Source organism: Crocuta crocuta, unplaced genomic scaffold (assembly GCF_008692635.1).
Source record: "Crocuta crocuta isolate KB4526 unplaced genomic scaffold, BGI_CrCroc_1.0 scaffold69, whole genome shotgun sequence".
In the NCBI taxonomy this organism is placed as follows: domain Eukaryota; kingdom Metazoa; phylum Chordata; class Mammalia; order Carnivora; family Hyaenidae; genus Crocuta; species Crocuta crocuta.
Genome location: NW_027551576.1, coordinates 317,186 through 335,593, shown reverse-complemented (window position 1 = coordinate 335,593; position 18,408 = coordinate 317,186). Strand labels below are relative to the sequence as shown.

At 48.3% G+C, this 18,408-nt stretch overlaps 1 protein-coding gene across 1 annotated transcript in view; it reads left to right on the top strand.

The window, feature by feature from the left end:
- SRGAP3 (SLIT-ROBO Rho GTPase activating protein 3) overlaps nt 1-18,408 on the top strand; it is a 258,372-nt gene that overhangs the window by 239,644 nt on the left and 320 nt on the right. The window contains 4 exon segments of the mRNA XM_077751539.1: nt 11,384-11,564; nt 12,853-13,002; nt 15,038-15,365; nt 18,197-18,408. The exon segment at nt 18,197-18,408 is cut by the window's right edge and continues 23 nt beyond it. Coding sequence (XP_077607665.1) covers nt 11,384-11,564; nt 12,853-13,002; nt 15,038-15,365; nt 18,197-18,408 — 871 coding nt within the window.

Here is an 18,408-nt window from a genome sequence, read left to right as displayed (position 1 = left end):
GCATGTGTGCGTGTGTGTGTGTGCGCACGCGCGCGTGTGTGTGTAGCTCCCTCTTGTTCCAGATCTCGCCCTCAGTCTCTCTTCTTCCACTGGGGGAAGACATCTCTTGTCCGACGAGATAGACTGACTTTTCAGAATTAAGTAAGATGTGTGGGGACTGCAGCCGGGGGAGGCGGATGTGTCTGCAGGAGGGGGGCCCCATGCCTTCTGAGAACCCCGCAGCCCGCCCTCCTGGGGGCTGAGGTCTCGGCCAGTCACCCTGCGCGTGCTGAGTCTCCCCGCGGCCCCTCAGCCTGGGGGGTGGAAGGCTGCCGTGGGCCCTGAGAGTGGGAGGAGGGACACAGAGAACAGTCTTGCTGGGCAGGCGAGGCAGCAGCCACGGGGCTCGCCCAGCAGGCCTCACCCCACACCAGGAAGACCCCCCTCAGAAAATGCTGCCTCACTCCCCGCAGCGTAGAGGCTCACGATATCCCTGGAGTGGGGTAAGTCAGAGCTTCTCGTCTGCTTCCCCGGAGGGTCCCTTCTTTTTTTTTCTTTATGTTTTTAAATATGTATTTATTGTTGAGAGAGCAAGAGAGACAGACTGTGAGCAGAGGAGGGACAGACAGGGAAGGAGGCCCAGAAGTTGAAGCAGGCTCCAGGCTGTCACCACAGAGCCCGATGTGGGGCTCAAACCCACGAACCTTGAGATCATGATGTGAGCTGGTCAGACACTTAACCGATTGAGCCACCCAGGCACCCCTAGAACGTCCCTTCTGTTCCTTGTCAGGCTGCTGGTTTCTGAGAACGACAAAGGCAGAAAGAGATCATCCCGGAAGGGCAGCAGCCAGCTTCAGGAGAGCCAGGTTCACACTCCCTGAAGGTTCTCACTGCTTCCTGTGTGGCGGTGGTGGCTGCTGACGCAGGAGCGTCCTTTGGAGGAAAATTCAGTGCATTTCCTAAATGCTTATGCACAAGCCTGCCCCAACCACCAAAACAGTTGCAGGAATGGGGCGCCTGGGTGGCTTGGTCGGTTGAGCGTCCGACTTTCGCTTAGGTCATGATCTCGCGGTTCGTGGGTTCGAGCCCCGCGTCGGGCTCTGTGCTGACTGCCAGCTCAGAGCCTGGAGCCTGTTTCAGTCTGTGACTCCTTCTCTCTCTGACCCTCCCCTGCTCACGCTGTCTCTCTCTCTCTCTCCTAGAAATAAATAAAAAATATTAAAAAAAAAAAAAAAAAAAAAACAGTGGAAGGAACAGTTGACGGGGTGCCAGACTCTGAGAAAGGAGACCTGGATTTGAAAGTCAGAGAGAGAGACCTTCATGGCCCGTGATCTCTGAGGAGCCATGTAACCTTGTACCTCGGTTTCCTTATATGTAAGGTGGGAATGACAGCAACAAGAGACTTGTGGCCTAGGTTCAAACGGGGTGACATATGTGGAGAAGCTAAACATAGTGTCTGGGAAGACGAGGTAGATAGGAAATATTAAGACTGTGTGCCCAGTATAAATCCTTCCTAATTCTGATCATGAAACTGAGCAGGGGCACCTGGGCGGCTCAGTCTGTTAAGCATTGGAGTCCAGCTCAGGTCATGATCTCATGGTCTGTGGGTTCGAGCCCCGCATTGAGTCCTGTGCTGACAGCTCAGAGCCTAGAGCCTGCTTCGGATTCTGTGTCTCCCTCGTTCTCTCTGTGCCCCTCCCCCCCACTCATACTTTGCCTCTTTCTCTCTCTCTCTCTCTCTCTCTCAAAAATAAACATTAAAAAAGATGGAGTCTAGGGAGTTTACTGATCTAACTGCTAAACCTCCTGATATCTTTACTTTCCTCTAAGACATTTCATTTGGGGAATCATGGGTATCTTTGTTTCTCTTGAGAACAGCCTTATGAAGGGTGCCCAGCAAACTTTAAAAGTCAAATCAGCCAAAAAGCCATGACCCCCGTGCCTGACCAACCAAACTGGAGGGACATCTTAATTCCTTGGCCTTTCCTTTGTCAACATATTCTGTGCCTAACTGATTCCCACTGCCCTGTCTTGAGTCTGTTAGCACATCGTGGGGATAAGTCTGGACACTCCATCTGTGCTTACTCTTTGGTCGTCAAGATTTGTAAAGAAACCATGATTAGGCTAAGAACCCTTGACTGTCGGGTGTCTGGGGGCTCAGTCAGTTAAGCTTCTGACTTCAGCTCAGGTCATGATCTCATGGTTTGTGGGTTTGAGCTTCGCAACAGCTCTGCACTGACAGTATGGAGCCTGTTTGGGATTCTCTCTCACTCTCTGTCTCTCTCTCTCTCTCTCTCTCTGTCTCTCTCTGCCCCTTCTCCAGTTTCACACTCTTTCTCTTTCTCTCAAAATAAAACCCCCGATTGTCAGAACTAAGCCAAATGAAAACATTGAGGCAGCCTGTCAATAGCAGCTTTATTAATTGGATGCTAAATGAGGAACGGGGCTGCCAGATAAAGAAACAACTAAAATCAGTAACAGAAACATGATCATATAGTTACAGTATGTCAGTTTTCAGTTATAACTGCACCATTATTCTCTCACTGATATTTTCCTAAAATTCTCCCAGTTGACTTCCACTCCTTGCCCACCATCTACATCTGGAAAGCCATTAAGTCATTAACTGTTTGGATGTATTGGGGGCCCATAAGTGGGCTTTAGGAGGTCCAGGGTGGGCAAACTTTTGTTTCTTTTGGAATGTGTGCCTCTGAGGAGAGGTCCCTAGTTTTCATCATGCTGTTCTAGGCATCTACTAGAAATCAGGCTAAGATTTCAGTTTGCTTGCAGTTCATGCCATTTCCTTTAATAATAATTTTGGGGCACCTGGGTGGCTCAGTCGGTTAAGCGTCCGACTTCAGCTCAGGTCATGATCTCCCGGTTCATGGGTTAAGCCCCGCGTTGGGCTCTGTGCTGACAGCTCAGAGCCTGGAGCCTGCTTCGAATTCTGTGTCTCCTTCTCTCTCTGACCCTCCCCTGTTCACACTGCCTCTCTCTCTGTCAGAAATAAAACATTTAAAAAATTTTTTAAAATAATAATTTTAAAAAGGCCAAGCACACAGAAAAGTGGAAGTTTTACATAAAACCTATCACCTAGTTTCTACAATTGTTAACATTTTTTTACATTTGTTTTATTATGTATCTATCAATCCATCTTATTTTAGTACAAGTCAAAGTGAATTACAGCCATCATTACAGCCTCCCTCCAAACACCTTAACGTGCAACACTGTACACAGCAGGGGTCAGCATTGTTTATGCGTCTTTTTTTTTTGAAGTAAAATTCCATACGCTGAAACGTATAAATCTTTAAGTGTATCATTCCCTGAGTTTTTACAGATGCAAAAACTTGTGTTAACTCAACCCCCCCACCAGCATACAAAGCATTTCCAATACCCTAGAAAGTTCCTTCGTGCACTTTCCCAGTCAGTCCCTTACTCCCGAAGCCCAAGAGGCATCCACTGACCGGATTAATGTTTTCATCGTAGGTTAGTTTTGCCTGGTCCTATTCTTGTGCAGAATAGGGTCTTTTGACTCTGGCTTCTGTCTTTCAGCATACTGTGTAGAGATTCACACACACTGTAGGTATTAGGTGAGGTTTTGATGGCCTTAAAATGGTCTCACTGTCAGCTTACACGCAGATGCCCAATTCTGCCTGAATCATGGCCACCCACCTGGAAGAAATAAAGAACAATAGAAAAAGAGAGCAGCGGCCCCTTCATTGCTAACTTGGCTAGTGTTCCTGACCCCTCGTGCAGAGATGGTGAGCTGGCCCGTACCACGTGCCTTAGACCCAGAATCTAAATGGGACTCTCCCTTCCTCTTTTATTTTAACCATTTATTGAGATATAATTCACATACCATACAATTCTACCCTTTAAAGTATACCATTCAGTGGCATTAAACATATTCACAGATGCATGCAGCAATGACCATAGTCAGTCTTTATCACCACGGAAACACCCCAAGCCTCTAGCCGTCATGTCCTACCTTCCTGTCCCTTTCACATCTCTTCCCAGCCCAAAGCAACCATTCATCTACTTTTGGTCTCTATGGATTGGTCTCTTCTGGACATTTTCTATCAGTGGAATCATGCGATTTGTGGCCTTTGTGTCTGGCTCCTTCCCCCGAGCAGTGTTTTCCAGGCTTATCCTATTGTTACAGGTGTCTGACATTTATTCCTTTTTGTGGGCGAATAACATCCCATTATATGGATAGACCACATTTTGTTTCTCTGTTCGTCAGTTGCCAGACATGTGGGTTGTTTCCACTTTTTGGCTGTTACAAATAAGGTATAGGCTGTCCTAAACCTTTGTGTACAACTTTTGTGCAGACATATGTTTTTATTTTTCTTTGGTATGTGCCTAGGAGCTGCTGGGGCACGTGATAGCTCTACATTTAGTCATTTAAGAAGCTTCCCAGAGTGATTTCCAAATGGACCATTCCGTTTTATCCCACCCCCAGCAGTGTGATCTTTTTTAAACACTTATCATTCTCTGACTTTTCAATCCTAGCCATTCTCGTGGGCGTGAAATGGCATCTCATCGAGGTTTTAATTCAAATTTCTCTCATGACTACTGATGCTGAGTCTCTTTCCATGTGCTTGTCAATTGTTTACCTTCCTTGGAGAAAACGTGTCTTCAGCTCCTCTGCCCATTTTAAAATTTGGTTATTTGGTTTTTTATTATTGAGTTGTAAGTGCTCTTTATATATTCCAGATATAAGTTCATCCGATATATGATTTTGAAACCTGTTCCTGTTTGAAACATGGACCTCTTCTTTTTCTTGCTGGTGTCCTTTGAAACAAAAATGTATTCTGATTTTGGTGAAGTCCAGCTCATCTAGTTTTTGCTTTTGGTTGCTAACGTTTTTGGTGTTACATCTGAGAATCCTTTGACAAATCAAAAATCATGACGATTTACCTATGTTTTCTTCTAAAAGTTTTAGGTTTTAGGTCTTATGTTTAGGCAATCTATTTTGAGTTAGTTTTTGTAAATGGTGTGAGGTCGTGGTCCAACTCCATTCCTTCTTTGTGTGTGGCTATCCAGTCATCCCACCACCAGTAGCGGAAAAGATTATTCTTTCCCTCATTCAGTGACCTTGGCTCCCATATAAAAAATCAGTTGACCATAAATGTGGGGGTTTCCATCTGTACTTTTAGCCCTCGTCCACCGAACTGCATGTCTGTCCACGGCCAGCACCATACTGTTTTGATTACTGTTACTTTGTAGTAAGTTTTGAGATTGGAAAGTGTGAGTCTTCTAATTTTGCTCTTCTTTTTCAAGATTTTTTTTGTGGTTTTTTTGGATTCTTTGCAATTCCATATGAATTTTAGAGTCAGCTTGTCAGTTTCTATAGAGAAGTCAGCTGGGAATCCACTAGGAATTGAATGTGTAGACCAGTTTGGGGTATTGCCATCTTAGCAGTGTTGTCTTCTGATCCACGTATCACACATCATTTCAACTCAACCTCAGTTTCCCCATCTGTAAAATGAAGATAGTACTGCAAATATTCTTGTGAGGAGTAAATGTGATAATGTGAGAATAACACATAGTAAAAGCTTACTTTGTCCGTGCAAATAACATCGGGTGCCAGCTCATCCCAGCGACGGTTCTACAAGTGGGAAAATAGCAGGTTTTAAAGTAAAAATCCCTGTCCTAATGGAGCTCACATTCTCGTAGGGAAGATCAACAATAAACAGATTTGAAAATAACATGTGCGTGCGCGCACACACACACACACACCACACGCAAGTTCAGATTGTGCTAAGGGCTATGAAGAAAAGAAAGCAAGGGAAACTTAACGATGTGACATTTGGTACTTTGGTAGTTGAGGGTGGTCTGGAAGGGCTTTGCTAAGGTAATGAAACTTGAGTACAGACCTGAACGAAATTAGGAAATGGCACACAGTGGTCAATCAATATTTGTTGAATGTGAATGAATGCAAATGTCTGAAAGTATTGCAGGGAGAGGCAGTAATAACCAGTGCAAAGGCCTTGTGGCAGAAAACATTTTGGCATATTTTAAAAGCATCAAGAAGCCTCTATGAATATTTATGCTGTAGTGCTTATAGGTAAAAGTACTGATGTCTGCAACTTACTTTAAAATTCATTAAAAAATAAGATGGGCAGTTAGATGGATGGATAGATAGAAGGATGGATAGATAGGTAAGAAAGCTAATACAGTAAGCTGTTAATGTAGAATTTAGGTGGCAGGTATGTGCATGTTTGCTGTAAAATTCTTTCAACTTTATTTGTGTTTGAAAAACGTCAGGGGCACCTGGGTGGCTCAGTCAGTTGGGCGTCCGACTTTGGCTCAGGTCATGGTCCATGGGTTCGGGCCCTGCGTCGGGCTCTGTGCCGACAGCTGGCTTGGAGCCTGGAGCCTGCTTGGGAGTCTGTGTCTCCCTCTCTCTCTGACCCTCCCCTGCTCGTGCTGTCTCTCTCTCAGAAATAAATAAAACATATTTTACAAAGTTTAAAAAAAATCTTCAGGATACAGTGGTGGCTAACATCAGAATACATAACGCTGTGTAGACCGAATGAGGAGGGAGTGGTAGAGGATGAAGCTGCAGAGCGCTCTGGGCTCAGAACACAGAGGGGCCTCAGCGGCCCTGAGAAGACTTGGTTTGGCTCTAAGCACAGTGGAAAGCTGTTAGAGGGATTTGAACCGGAGAGTTTCTTGATCCGATTAGGATTTTAAAAGATCCCTCTGGCTGCTGTGGGGACAAATGGCTCTACCAAGCACGAATGAAGGTAGGGAGGCCAGGCAGAGGGACAGCAGTGGTCCGGACCAGGGCAGTGGCAGTGGAGAGAGTGAGACGGATCTGATTCAGGGGACACTTCAGAGGAGTTGCTGATGGATTGGGTGTCTGATGCTCAAGACCAAGGCTTCGTCCCGAGCAAGCTGGCAGCCTGTTCTATTTCCTGAGATGGAGAAGACGAGGGAATTAAGTTTGGGGATGGGGTGTGTGGGAGAGTGACGGGGGGAGAGTAACATATTCTATTTCAGGTCTGATAAACCCAAATAAGAGACTTCCTAATAAATGGTGGCGATTATTACTTTTTCTACCGCACGCACTTACATAATGGCGTCTGCAAACACACGTGCCTTCTCCCCAGCTTGTGGCTCAGCTCTGCTCCTCCTCTTTTCTTCTTTCCTTCCCCTTGTATTTCCCATTCCTCCTTGCCCACCCCCACCCCCAATCCCACTCCCAACTCCACACCTCCCCCACTGAGTGCTGGAGGCTCTGGAGATGAGGAAAGCAAGGCCCCAGGCAGCCCAGCCACGCTCCCCCTGGCATGAGCAAACCCCTTCTCCTTTATCATTGTTGGGATTTGGGCCCAAAGGAAGCCGCTGGGGTGAAACCCTGGGCGCACACAGCCCTCTGGGTTCAGCTCCTGGTCTTGCAAACCCTCCGGCCTTTTTGTCTCTGTCGCTAGGAAGGCAGACAGGTTACCAGGCAGGGCTAGTCTGTGGCCGGCGTGAGATCCAAAGATGCAGCCGAGAGAAGAACAGAGATTTCCCACTTTACTGAGGACGTAACTCTGAGTCAAGATCCAAGTCAATGTGGCCCATTTAGCTGAGCTGTCATCTTGCGTCAACTGTGTCAGAATAGCACTTAAAGACATTTGTCAGGGAGCCAGCTGCAGAAAGCTGGCTTGACTGCCCGAGGCCCACCCGCTGTAGAAGGCTGTCCCGGGCACTGAGGACTAGATGCATCCAGAGGCAACCGTGGCTCCCAGAAGCACCGGCACAGTCTTCGTGAGCCAACTACTTAGAGAGGGGAGCTCTGATATGCTCCCAGTGTGTGTGGTGGGGATTCACTGGGGAGACGAACAAATTAGGTTCCTCCTTCTGTTCTTTGACTTTTCACGCTGCCCTTAGCCCTCAGGAGGGCATTCGCTCTGGTAACAACTCTCAGATAGAGCTAACTATGTGCCAGGCACTGTTGCAAGCGCTTCATATATAGTAACTCCTTAAATCCTCATAACAGCCTGAGAAGCTGTGTACTGTTATTATCATTCCCATTTTACAGATGAAGGAAGGGAGGCTTAGAAAGGAGAAACAAGTTCTTCCAGGGCACATAACTAAAAAAAGCAGCAAAGCCAGTGTTCTGGACTTACGTCCTTAATGGGCAGGTGGGTGGCTAGAAGGACAGAGAGGGGATAGTCCATGAGGAGCAATAGACAGTCGGCATAGGGAGGTGTCTGTAGGCTTGAGACAGCAGGGGTCACTTCATCACTCTTTTGTCCTGTTATAATGTAATGTATTTAATATGTTTATATATGTAAACATATACATAAATAAACAGGTCTTATTTTTAAGCAAAACAAAGCGTTAAGCATCCTTGTGCTTGCTTTAAAGTATAAATACATTAATACTTACACACAATCAGTTTCCTACCAAGTATGGGCCTCTCTTAGGGTACAGCCTTAACACAGATTCAGTAAATCAGAAGCACAGCTCCCCTTCTCCTCCAAAAGTCTCTTCCCAAACCTCATTAGCTATTGGGAAAACCACATAAACTCTCTACAGCTTAGATTTCTTGTCTGGACCTACCTTATCGGGTAAAAGTTTATAATTATAAAAATTATAATCGTAATCATGAGAGCTACTGTCAACTGAATACCTAATCTATGTCTGTCCTAAGCGGAGCACTTTCACACATTACGGTTTTTAAAAATATATTAAAGTCTAGGGGTGCCTGGGTGGCTCAGTTGGTTAAGCATCCAACTTCAGTTCAGGTCATGATCTCACAGTTCGTGGGGTCGAGCCCCACATCAGGCTCTGTGCTGACAGCCAGCTCAAAGCCTGGAACCTGTTTCAGATTCTGTATCTCTTTCTCTCTCTGACCCTCCCCTGTTTACTCTCTCTCTCTCAGAAATAAATAATAAAGGGCTCCTGAGTGGCTCAGTCGGTTAAGCATCCGACTTCGGCTCAGGTCATGATCTCATGGTTCATGAGTTCAAGCCCCGCGTCAGGCTCTGAGCTGCCAGCACAGTCTTTTTCAGAGTCTTTTTTCGGAGTCTGTGTCTGCCTCTCTCTCTGACCCTCCCCTGCTCACGCTGTCTCTCTCCCAGAAATAAATAAAACATTAAAAAAAAAAAGAAGAAATAAATAATAAAAAAATTTAAAAATTTTAATAAAAAAATCTATTAAAGCCTAGTATACTTCTTTCTTTTTTAATTGACATGTAATTGTCATATAACATTATGTTAGTTTCAGGGGCACAACATAATAATTTGATACATGTGTTGCAAAATGGTAATAATAGTGAGTCAAGTTAACATCCATCCCTAACCAGTGTATGTATGTAGTCACCATACATTGTTACAAATGTTCTTGTGATGAGAACTTTTAAGATATACTCTCTGAGCAACTTTCAGTGGCATACATCGTTATTAGCTATAGTCATCTTGCTTGACATTACATCCCCAGGACTTATTTAGTTTGTAACTGAAAGCTTGTGCCTTTTTATCACCTTTACCCATTTTGCCCACTCTTTACCACCTGCCTCTGGCAACCACCAGTCTGTTCTCTGTATCTGTGAGTTTAGTTTGTTTTTGCTCTTAGAAGCCACACGTAAGTGAGATCATACGGTATTTGTCTTTCTCTGTCTGACTTATTTCACTTAGCATAATGCCCTCAAGGTCCATCCATTTGTTTCTAATAGCAGATTTACTTTCTTTGTGTAGCTGAATAATATTCCACTATATGTATGTACCAAATTTTCTTAATCCATGTATCCATCTATCTTTTCAAGTGAGTATTTTGTTTCCTGTGGATAAACACCCAGAAGCGGAATTACTGGATTATACGGTATTTCTATTATTAGTTTTTTGAGGAAGCTCCACACTGTTTTCCACAGTGGCTGCACCAGTTTACATTCCGCTAACAGGGCACCAGGGCTCCCTTTTCTCTACATCCTTGCCCAACACTTGTTCTTTCTTTTCCTTTTTTTTTTTTTTTTTTTTTTTTTTTTGTGTTTNCAGGAGAGGAACAGAGAGAGAGAGAGAGAGAGAGAGAGAGAATCCTAAGCACGCTCCATGCTCAGAGAAGAGCCTGACATAGGGCTCAATATCATGACTTTGAGAGCATGACCTGAACCAAAATCAAGGGTCAGATGCTGAACCAACTGAGCCACCCAGGTGACCTTGTTTTGTTTTGTTTTATTTTGTTTAATAGATATTCTGACAGATGTAAGGTAATATCTCAGTATGGTTTTGATTTGCATTTCCGTGATGATTAGTGATGTTGAGCACCTGTCCATATATCTGTCGGCCATCTGTAGGTCTACTTTCATGCATTATATTTGAATCCTCCTAAAGGCATCTGAAGTGTACGTACGTTATGTAACCTGCCTGAGGTCACACAGAGAAGGGCTGATGGATCTGGGCAGTAGGAATGCCTCAGGCCTCAGGGCCAAGAGCCATACCCTCATTGCTTAATCCTGCTAGGGCTTGTCACTAACCAGGGAAGAATAAAGGCTTGATTGGTAAATGTGTGTGCGCAGCAAGATAAACTTGAGTTGTGACCCCAGTAAGAATTCTCCTTCCTCCAAAATTTAGTCCATGGATGAACGTGCTATCCAGCTCAGGCTGCTAGAACAGAACTGGGCAGCTTAAACAATGGAAATTTATTTCCCAACAGCTCTAGAAATCCAAGACGAAGGTGCCATCAGGACTGGTTTCTGGTGAAGCCTCTCCTCCTGGCTTGTGGACAGCTGGCTTCTCACTGTATCCTCACTATGGCCTTTCCTCTGTGCCCAGAGAGAGAATGAGAGAACTCTGGTACCTTTTCCTCTTCTTAGAGGGAGATCAGTCCTGCCTGATGAGGACCCCACCCTAATTATTCACCTTAACCTCGATTACTTCCTAAATGCCTGTCTCTAAAGTCCATCACATTGGGGGTTAGGTCTTCAGCATATAGACTTGGTGGGGGAGGAGGGACAAAATTCAGCCCGTAACAATGAGCTTTGAAAAATTCTGGGAACCCTTAAAACTGTGTACCACATCTTTGCATGGATGGGAGTCCCAAAAGTTTACAAAAGTATGAAGAGTGGACAGAGACAGAAAGGGTTCGTGGGCAAATGGAAATGGAACCTGTATTGAGAGGTAGAAGAAAGAGAAAGTCCTTATAATATTATTTTAATTAGTGTTACAAAGTGGACAATAAGAGGGGCAGTGGAAAATGAGGAGATGGTGTGTCAGAAGTTAGATGGCCTGGCTGAGACCACAGCATGGGGCGTGGATCTGAGCTTGAACCTGGTGTCCCGAGCCGTGGCCCGCATGGTTTCCACCAGGCTTGCTGTCTCTGCTGCCCCACAGGAGCCAGGGCCATTTGAGCAAGGCTCCTCGCCATCCTCCCACTCATCTCATAGGTGCTCTTTCCCTTGCTTGCTTTCTAGAAGTGGAGCAGATCGAGGCCATCGCCAAGTTTGACTATGTGGGGCGATCCCCGCGTGAGCTGTCCTTCAAGAAGGGGGCGTCTCTGCTCCTGTACCACCGTGCCTCGGAGGACTGGTGGGAGGGTCGTCACAATGGCGTGGACGGACTCATCCCACATCAGTACATAGTCGTACAGGACATGTGAGTGGGAGTCAGGACCTTCCTTGAAGAATGCCGTGATTGATTAGTAATGTCTGGAACGGGCACAGGAAGGGGAGTGTGGGGTTGTGTGCGAACCCTCTGCTCTCACTGGTGTGACATATCTGGTCTTTTGTAAGAATGGGTTATATCGAACTTCCCCTTAAATGATGATCCCCTTAACAAATAAGCAAATCGCTCATTGTTCAGAGTACACAGAGACCGCGTTCGGTGCCTTTGGCTCACCCTCCTGACCCACCTGCCAGCCTCCAGGGCACTCATCACCTGCCCTGGTTCTCAGCATCCAGTGGATCTTGCCATATTCCTCCACCCTCCCGAGCCATCCCTCTACTCAGTGGCCAGCGCACTGTCCCCTTCACTGCCCACCATTCTCTGCCCCCCAAGTGTCTCTCTCAGAGGATGGGCAGAAACCATAATCCCTTCATTTCCACTTAATAGGGTACTGTTATTTTTTTAAAAATTTTTCAGGTACAAAGAAAGAGAGAGAGAGAGAGAAAGAAAGAAAGAAAGAAAGAAAGAAAGGCCTGTATCCCAAATACCTAGCCCTACCAGAAGGTCCAGAAAGTCTATACCTTCTCTTCTTAGAAAGCCTTCGAAGGTCCCTACAACACACACTCCCCCTGAGCTCTGGTCAGGCTCACATCGACCTGCTGTGCCAACGAAGCAGCCACCACGCTGGACCACAAGGGAAGGGGAACAAAGGCATAACGAAACCCGAGAAAAGTCCAAGGCCAGGCAGACAACAACAGAAATGCCAGTGGAGGACCCTCAGCAGCCTCCTCATGTCCCCAGGCCTCTGGAAGGGAGAGGGCGGTGGGAAGGGGCAAGCAGGGCCCCCCAGCAACCTCAAGCCACCTCACAGTTATCCAAAGCCCTGGATCGGGAGCTGAGGGATGGAGGTACTTTTCTTCCTCCCTTGTGGAGACTCGGCTCCCAGTGCTCAGCTTGCGGGCTCGTCCCCGTTTGCTCCAGCACTCCCTCCAGCATTTAGCTTGTCCTAGCCTGGAGCGGCCTGGGAGAGAAAGACTCCGAGGAGGGGGCAGGAGAAGGTGGGCCTGGGGCAGAGAGGCATCTCCGGCCGAGAAGGTGACTAGGAATGGGCTTGTAGGTGTGTGTGTTGCTAAGGGGCACAGTGGGAAGTGGCTCCTCCCGAGGATGGGTTCAAATCAACCGTAAGGTGTGTGTGGATCCACCCTTCAGACAGGTGCGCTACACACCCTGGGTTCTCTGGAGCAAAGCACTCCCAATTCACACGTGTCCTTCTCCCCAGGGACGACGCCTTCTCCGACAGCCTGAGCCAAAAGGCTGACAGCGAGGCCAGCAGTGGGCCGCTGCTGGATGACAAAGCCTCCTCCAAAAACGACCTCCAGTCGCCCACGGAGCACATCTCGGATTACGGCTTTGGGGGGGTGATGGGCCGGTAGGAAACGCGGGTTCATTCTTTCCTAGTAGTGCCATGCCGTGTCTGATTTGGGAGAGACAAGGGAGCAGAGGGGAGACAGGGAGGCTGTTGCGGCCCCTTGTTCCCTGCAAGATGTGATATCGGGCACACCTTGGGGTGGGGGGCGCGGGGTGCCGGCTGGAGCTGGCCCAAGAATGCCAGGTGTAAAATGGTCCAGCTTGCAATTGGCAGCTGGAAAAGGAGAAGAAGAGACGTATATTGGCAAATCAGTGCTTTTTATGTGAAATAGTAATGACGGGAGAAAGAGAGAGTTCTAAATTGGCAAGTATTTTTCCTACCTCTCTCCAGATCTTGCACCTCCTCCCTGCTTTCTGTTGAAGACCTAAGTTGTTATATTTAAAAATTTAAAGCGCACATACTCCCTGAAGTGCACTACACAAACAGAAAACTCAAACCCACTCATGCCTTGGGGGAAATTGACACTTGCGGCCACCCACTTATTTGGTGGGGAGCCCATTTGCCAATTCTTCCCTCCCCCGCGTGTGGGCTGGACTGTGTCACATGACCTTTCTGCCGGGCAAGGAGCTGTGCATGTTCTTCCACATGCAGGGATAGTCCAAAGATTGTGGCTGTTTCCCAAAAAAATTAAATAAGAAGTAAAAGAAAAGAGAAGCTGACAGTTTCTCACTGCTTCCTTAATCAGATTCTCAGAATGTCATATTCTTCATGTTTTTGGTGGAGAGGTCATGGGATCAGCTCACACAGATGGGAGCTTGCAGATAGAACCAGAGATATCGTCATAAATGGAACATATGTTTATGAATTTATTTCAGCAGAAGTCTCAGTGCCTCCTCTGAAAGCATATTCTATTCAATTCAGCAAAAGGCTCGGGCACTGTGATAGGTAACAGAATTGAGGAGGGGAGTAGAAGTCGGGTAGGTAGAAGACCAAGCCACGGTTCCTTGACTTCTAGGATGGCCATTTCCTGTCCTGCCTCTCTCCTTCCTCTCCCTCTCCCCCGCCCCCCACTTTCTTCTGGTTCTTTCTTTCTCAATATTTCCTCCTCTCGAACACCTATGCTTTGGTCCTGTTGGGGTTCCCACAGGCAGTGCTTAGCTTGGCTGGTGGCTCTGGGATCTGAAGTGCTGCTGACCACATTGAACTTGGTCCTCTGGTCATGGACCGTTCCAACACTCTGGCCCTCCTCCCCACCCCCTGGCTACTTCCAGCCTCCAATCTTTGTTGACCTTCATAGGATGTAGCAAAATCACCTGTGGGTGGAGCCTTTTCTCTTTAGAGTGCTTCCACGTCCGCCAAACCTCCCTGGAAGGTGGGCAAGGAATATTGTGCCTATTTACCAGATTAATAAAATGGGTCTGAAAGAGCACACAGGAAACCCCGTGACAAAGCCAGCCCTCCTGATAGACACTCTAGTCCCCTTTTCACTCCACCAGAGCCTCCCTAAAGAGTGAAACGTGGCCAGATGCATGGAAGGCATGTCCACTGATGCAGTTTTTACTCCTGAATGACTAGCTGGGGAGATTAGGGGTGGCTAACAATACTGGACTCTGTCCAGTTCCCAGGGTCCCCCTCCTGTGCTTGCAGGGAGCTGGTGACTTTTTGGTACAGTCAAGCCTCAATGCTTCAGACCAATTAAGAAGCCCTTCAGAATCATGGAAATGTCTGAACCACTTAAGAACATATCATGAGCCCAACTAACCGTTACCATAGCGTTCCCAGGTTGAAGGTCTCCTGGCCTTGACTCGACACGTAGACAAGATTCATTGTGTAATTAGTAGCACCACCATTTGCAGTTTGGAAGCAGAATGCTTCCGATTCCTTCGTTTTGTGCATTTGAAGCCTGCCCCTTGCCACTAAGTTGCACGCTCAGCCCGTGCTTTCATTGCACAAGTGCGTCTGGCTGAATGAGGCTTTACTATACCTGTTCCCTAGACTCGTATGTAGTGTGTGTGGCCTGGGGTGAGCTGCCCTGTTCTGAGACTTGCCAGGGCTGACCTCTGCCCCACGCCCCCGCCCCCTCGCTCCTTTGCAGAGTGCGGTTACGATCTGATGGAGCGGCCATCCCCAGGCGCCGAAGCGGGGGCGACACACACAGCCCGCCCCGGGGCCTGGGCCCCAGCGTAGACACGCCGCCCCGGGCTGCTGCCTGCCCCAGCAGCCCCCACAAAATCCCCCTCACCCGGGGGAGGATCGAGAGCCCTGAGAAGCGGAGGATGGCCACATTTGGGAGTGCCGGCAGCATCAACTACCCTGACAAGAAGGCTCTCTCCGAAGGGCACTCGATGAGGTCGACCTGCGGCTCCACCAGGCACAGCAGCCTAGGGGACCACAAGTCCCTGGAAGCTGAGGCCCTGGCAGAAGTAAGGGCCAGTGGGAAGGCAGGCGGGGCCAGCAGAGGACCCCCGAGGGGCGGCCGGGTGGGGGCCTGTGGACTCGGGAGGCACTTTGCCCTTCACACGAGGCTCAAGGTGAAGCCAGAACACAAGAGAGGTAGCACGCTGCCTCCCCATGGGAGTGGAAGCCGGATGGGTACGACCCTAGCTAGGGATCCTGTAAAAACTGAAGTGGAGGCTGGGGATTCCCCGCCCCGGGGTCAGGCCAGATGAGAGGGATTGGTAATGACAGGTGTCTCCACAAGAGGGCACAGTTGAGTTATTCATTCATTCATTCGTTTGTTCGTTCATTCATTCATTCATCTGTTCATTCATCCATTCCTTTATTGACAAACGTTGATTGGGCCACTATTGTGTCACAGTCACCGCGCTAGGCACTGAGAGTCCAGGGATGACTAGAATGGACCCAGGCCCTGTCCCCCACTGCCCGTCTTCCCCTAGGGCCTTTCTGCAGCCCCGCTCTGCAGATTGACGCATCACCTCTCAGACTAATGCAAGGCTCGTGCATAAACTACTCAGCTGATCTTTCTCTGAGCTTTCTGTCTTTCTGGCTCACATTCTGCCAGGGAAGAGGGGTGGTGGGGGTGGTGGGGGAGGGGTGATCATTACATTTTGTGTTTTAAAGTTTTACCTTTTGGTTCATGCTGGAGCAGAGCAGGAATAGCAGTGAATTTCATAGGGGACTTCACTTAAACAGAATGGGCCGTGGAAAGCCGGTGATATCAGAGCCTGGCTGGGGTGTATAGCAAAGCTGGGGAGAGGATTGCCCTCTCTGCCTTCTTGTAGAAGGCCCCCCCACAGCTGATCCTTTAGGATAAAGGCAGCAAAGCCTCTTCTTAAAGTAGCCAGTGTTCTGGGCAAGGGATAAAATGTCATGAAGGAGCATAAAAGCTACTATTAGCCATTATCCAAACAACCATAGTCTCTTAACAAAGCAAACAGGACAGGCTGGACCCTGTCCGCCAGATTGGAGCCTGCTGTGGGGGCCCAGGGCAAGTCCCCTGCTGTGGGCCAGGGAGGAGAGAGGGTAGAAGATGGCGGGCGGGGCTGCGGGGAGGGACCAGCTTGACATCTCCAGGCGCCAAGTCCATCGGCGTGACAAGACTTGCGGTTTTTCTGGGCTTGCCTCGCCGGACATGGTGCAGCGCGCCTGCTAGCAGCGGTTTGAAGCAGTGTCCCCCGATGTCCCTTCAGTGGCCGGGTTGTTCGGGCTCTCGCCTACCTCGGCCTCAGCAGCTCCCTGCACCTCCTTTGGTGTGGAGGCGTCCCTGTAACACCCGTGTGAGCCGCGGACTCTGGCTGGAGGGAGTTTGAAAACGACTGCCTGGCAGTTTACAAAGCGCCATCACATCCATTATCTCATCTCATCTTCACAGTAAATGTAGGGGCTTTCAACAGAGAAGCAAAGTATGGTACAGAGGGCCTGAGACTTGGCCAGGGTTGCACAGTGAGCAAATGCCAGAGGAGTCTTTTCACTAAAAAATTCCAGGCCCTTTGCCATAGCACAGGGCTCCAGGGTTGAATGCTGCGTCCAGCCTCAGCGCCCCCTCCTGGTTTGAGGAGGAACAGAAGCCTTGGGAAGGTGGAATGGAGGTGTCCTGAGGACTCTCTCTGTCATTCAAAGTGCTCTCCTACTGAGGAGCTCTTAATATTACAGCGTCCCCAGGAATTACGTAGGAAAATGAGGGTTTTGTTGCTCTTTAAAATTTATATTTTTTAAAAAAGCAGACTTTTCTGATTATGATACAGAAGAGAAAGTAACAGTCCCATTATTCTGGAGTGAACATTGTGGACATTCTAATATATAACCTCTGAGGGATTTTTCTGTGGGCAAGAATTTTTTTAATATGATTTTTTTAAGTTTATTTATTTTTGAGAGAGAGAGAGAGAGAGAGCATGAGTGGGGAAGGGGCAGAGAGAAGGAGACACAGAATCCGAAGCAGGCTCTAGGCTCCGAGCTGTCAGTACAGAACCCAACGTGAGGCTCAAACTCACAAACCGTGAGATCATGACCTGGGCTGAAGTCAGATGCTTAACAGATTGAGCCCCCCAGGCGCCCCACCAACTGTTTTTTTTGTTTGTTTGTTTGTTTGTTTTTTTAAATAACAATAATGGTTAGAGGCCTGGGCTCTAGAGACACGCTGTCTGGGTTGAACCTTGGGCTACGCTACTAACTAGCCATGTGACCTTGGGCAAGTTACTTGACCAGGATGAGCTCCCATTTTCTTATGTGCGAAATGAGCAGAAGGGTAGTTCCTACCTTACAAGTGTGAGGATTAAATGAGCTACAAATGGAAAGAGCTTGGACCGGTGCTTTGTTATCACCATTGTCACTGCCATTATTATTTGTGAGTGCTAACTCGATGTCAGGTGCTGTGCCAAGCTCTTCCCAGGGACTGTATCATTTAACACGCTCGTCAACACCCTGAGGTCATATTATTATGATCTGTATTCACAGATGAGGACCCTGAGGCTCAGAGAGTTGAGGTAACTTGCCCAAAGTCACATAGCAAGGAAGTGGCAGAGCCAGGACTTGAACCCATGTCTGTGTGCCTCCAGAGCCTGCCTTCTCCACCAAGAGGCTAGCCTGCCCTCCTCCTGTGCAGGCAGGTGTGCAGGCGATGCCCACGGGGACTCCCTCCGGTTGGTCATAGCACACTCTGGAGATTGACCACCCCCTCCCAGCCATGAGGTTCACGTGTGGGGGTACCTCCCTTGGAAGCCCACAGGCAGTGGAGGAAGGACTGGACCCTCTGCCTCCAGACCCTGTGCTGACCAGAAGCTCTTTCTGTCCCCAGGACATCGAGAAGACCATGAGCACAGCTCTGCACGAGTTGCGGGAGCTCGAGAGACAGAACACGGTCAAGCAGGCGCCAGATGTGGTGCTGGACACCCTGGAGCCGCTGAAGAACCCGCCAGGCCCCATCAGCTCGGAGCCCGCCAGCCCCCTGCACACCATCGTCATCCGCGACCCCGACGCCGCCATGCGCCGCAGCAGCAGCTCGTCCAC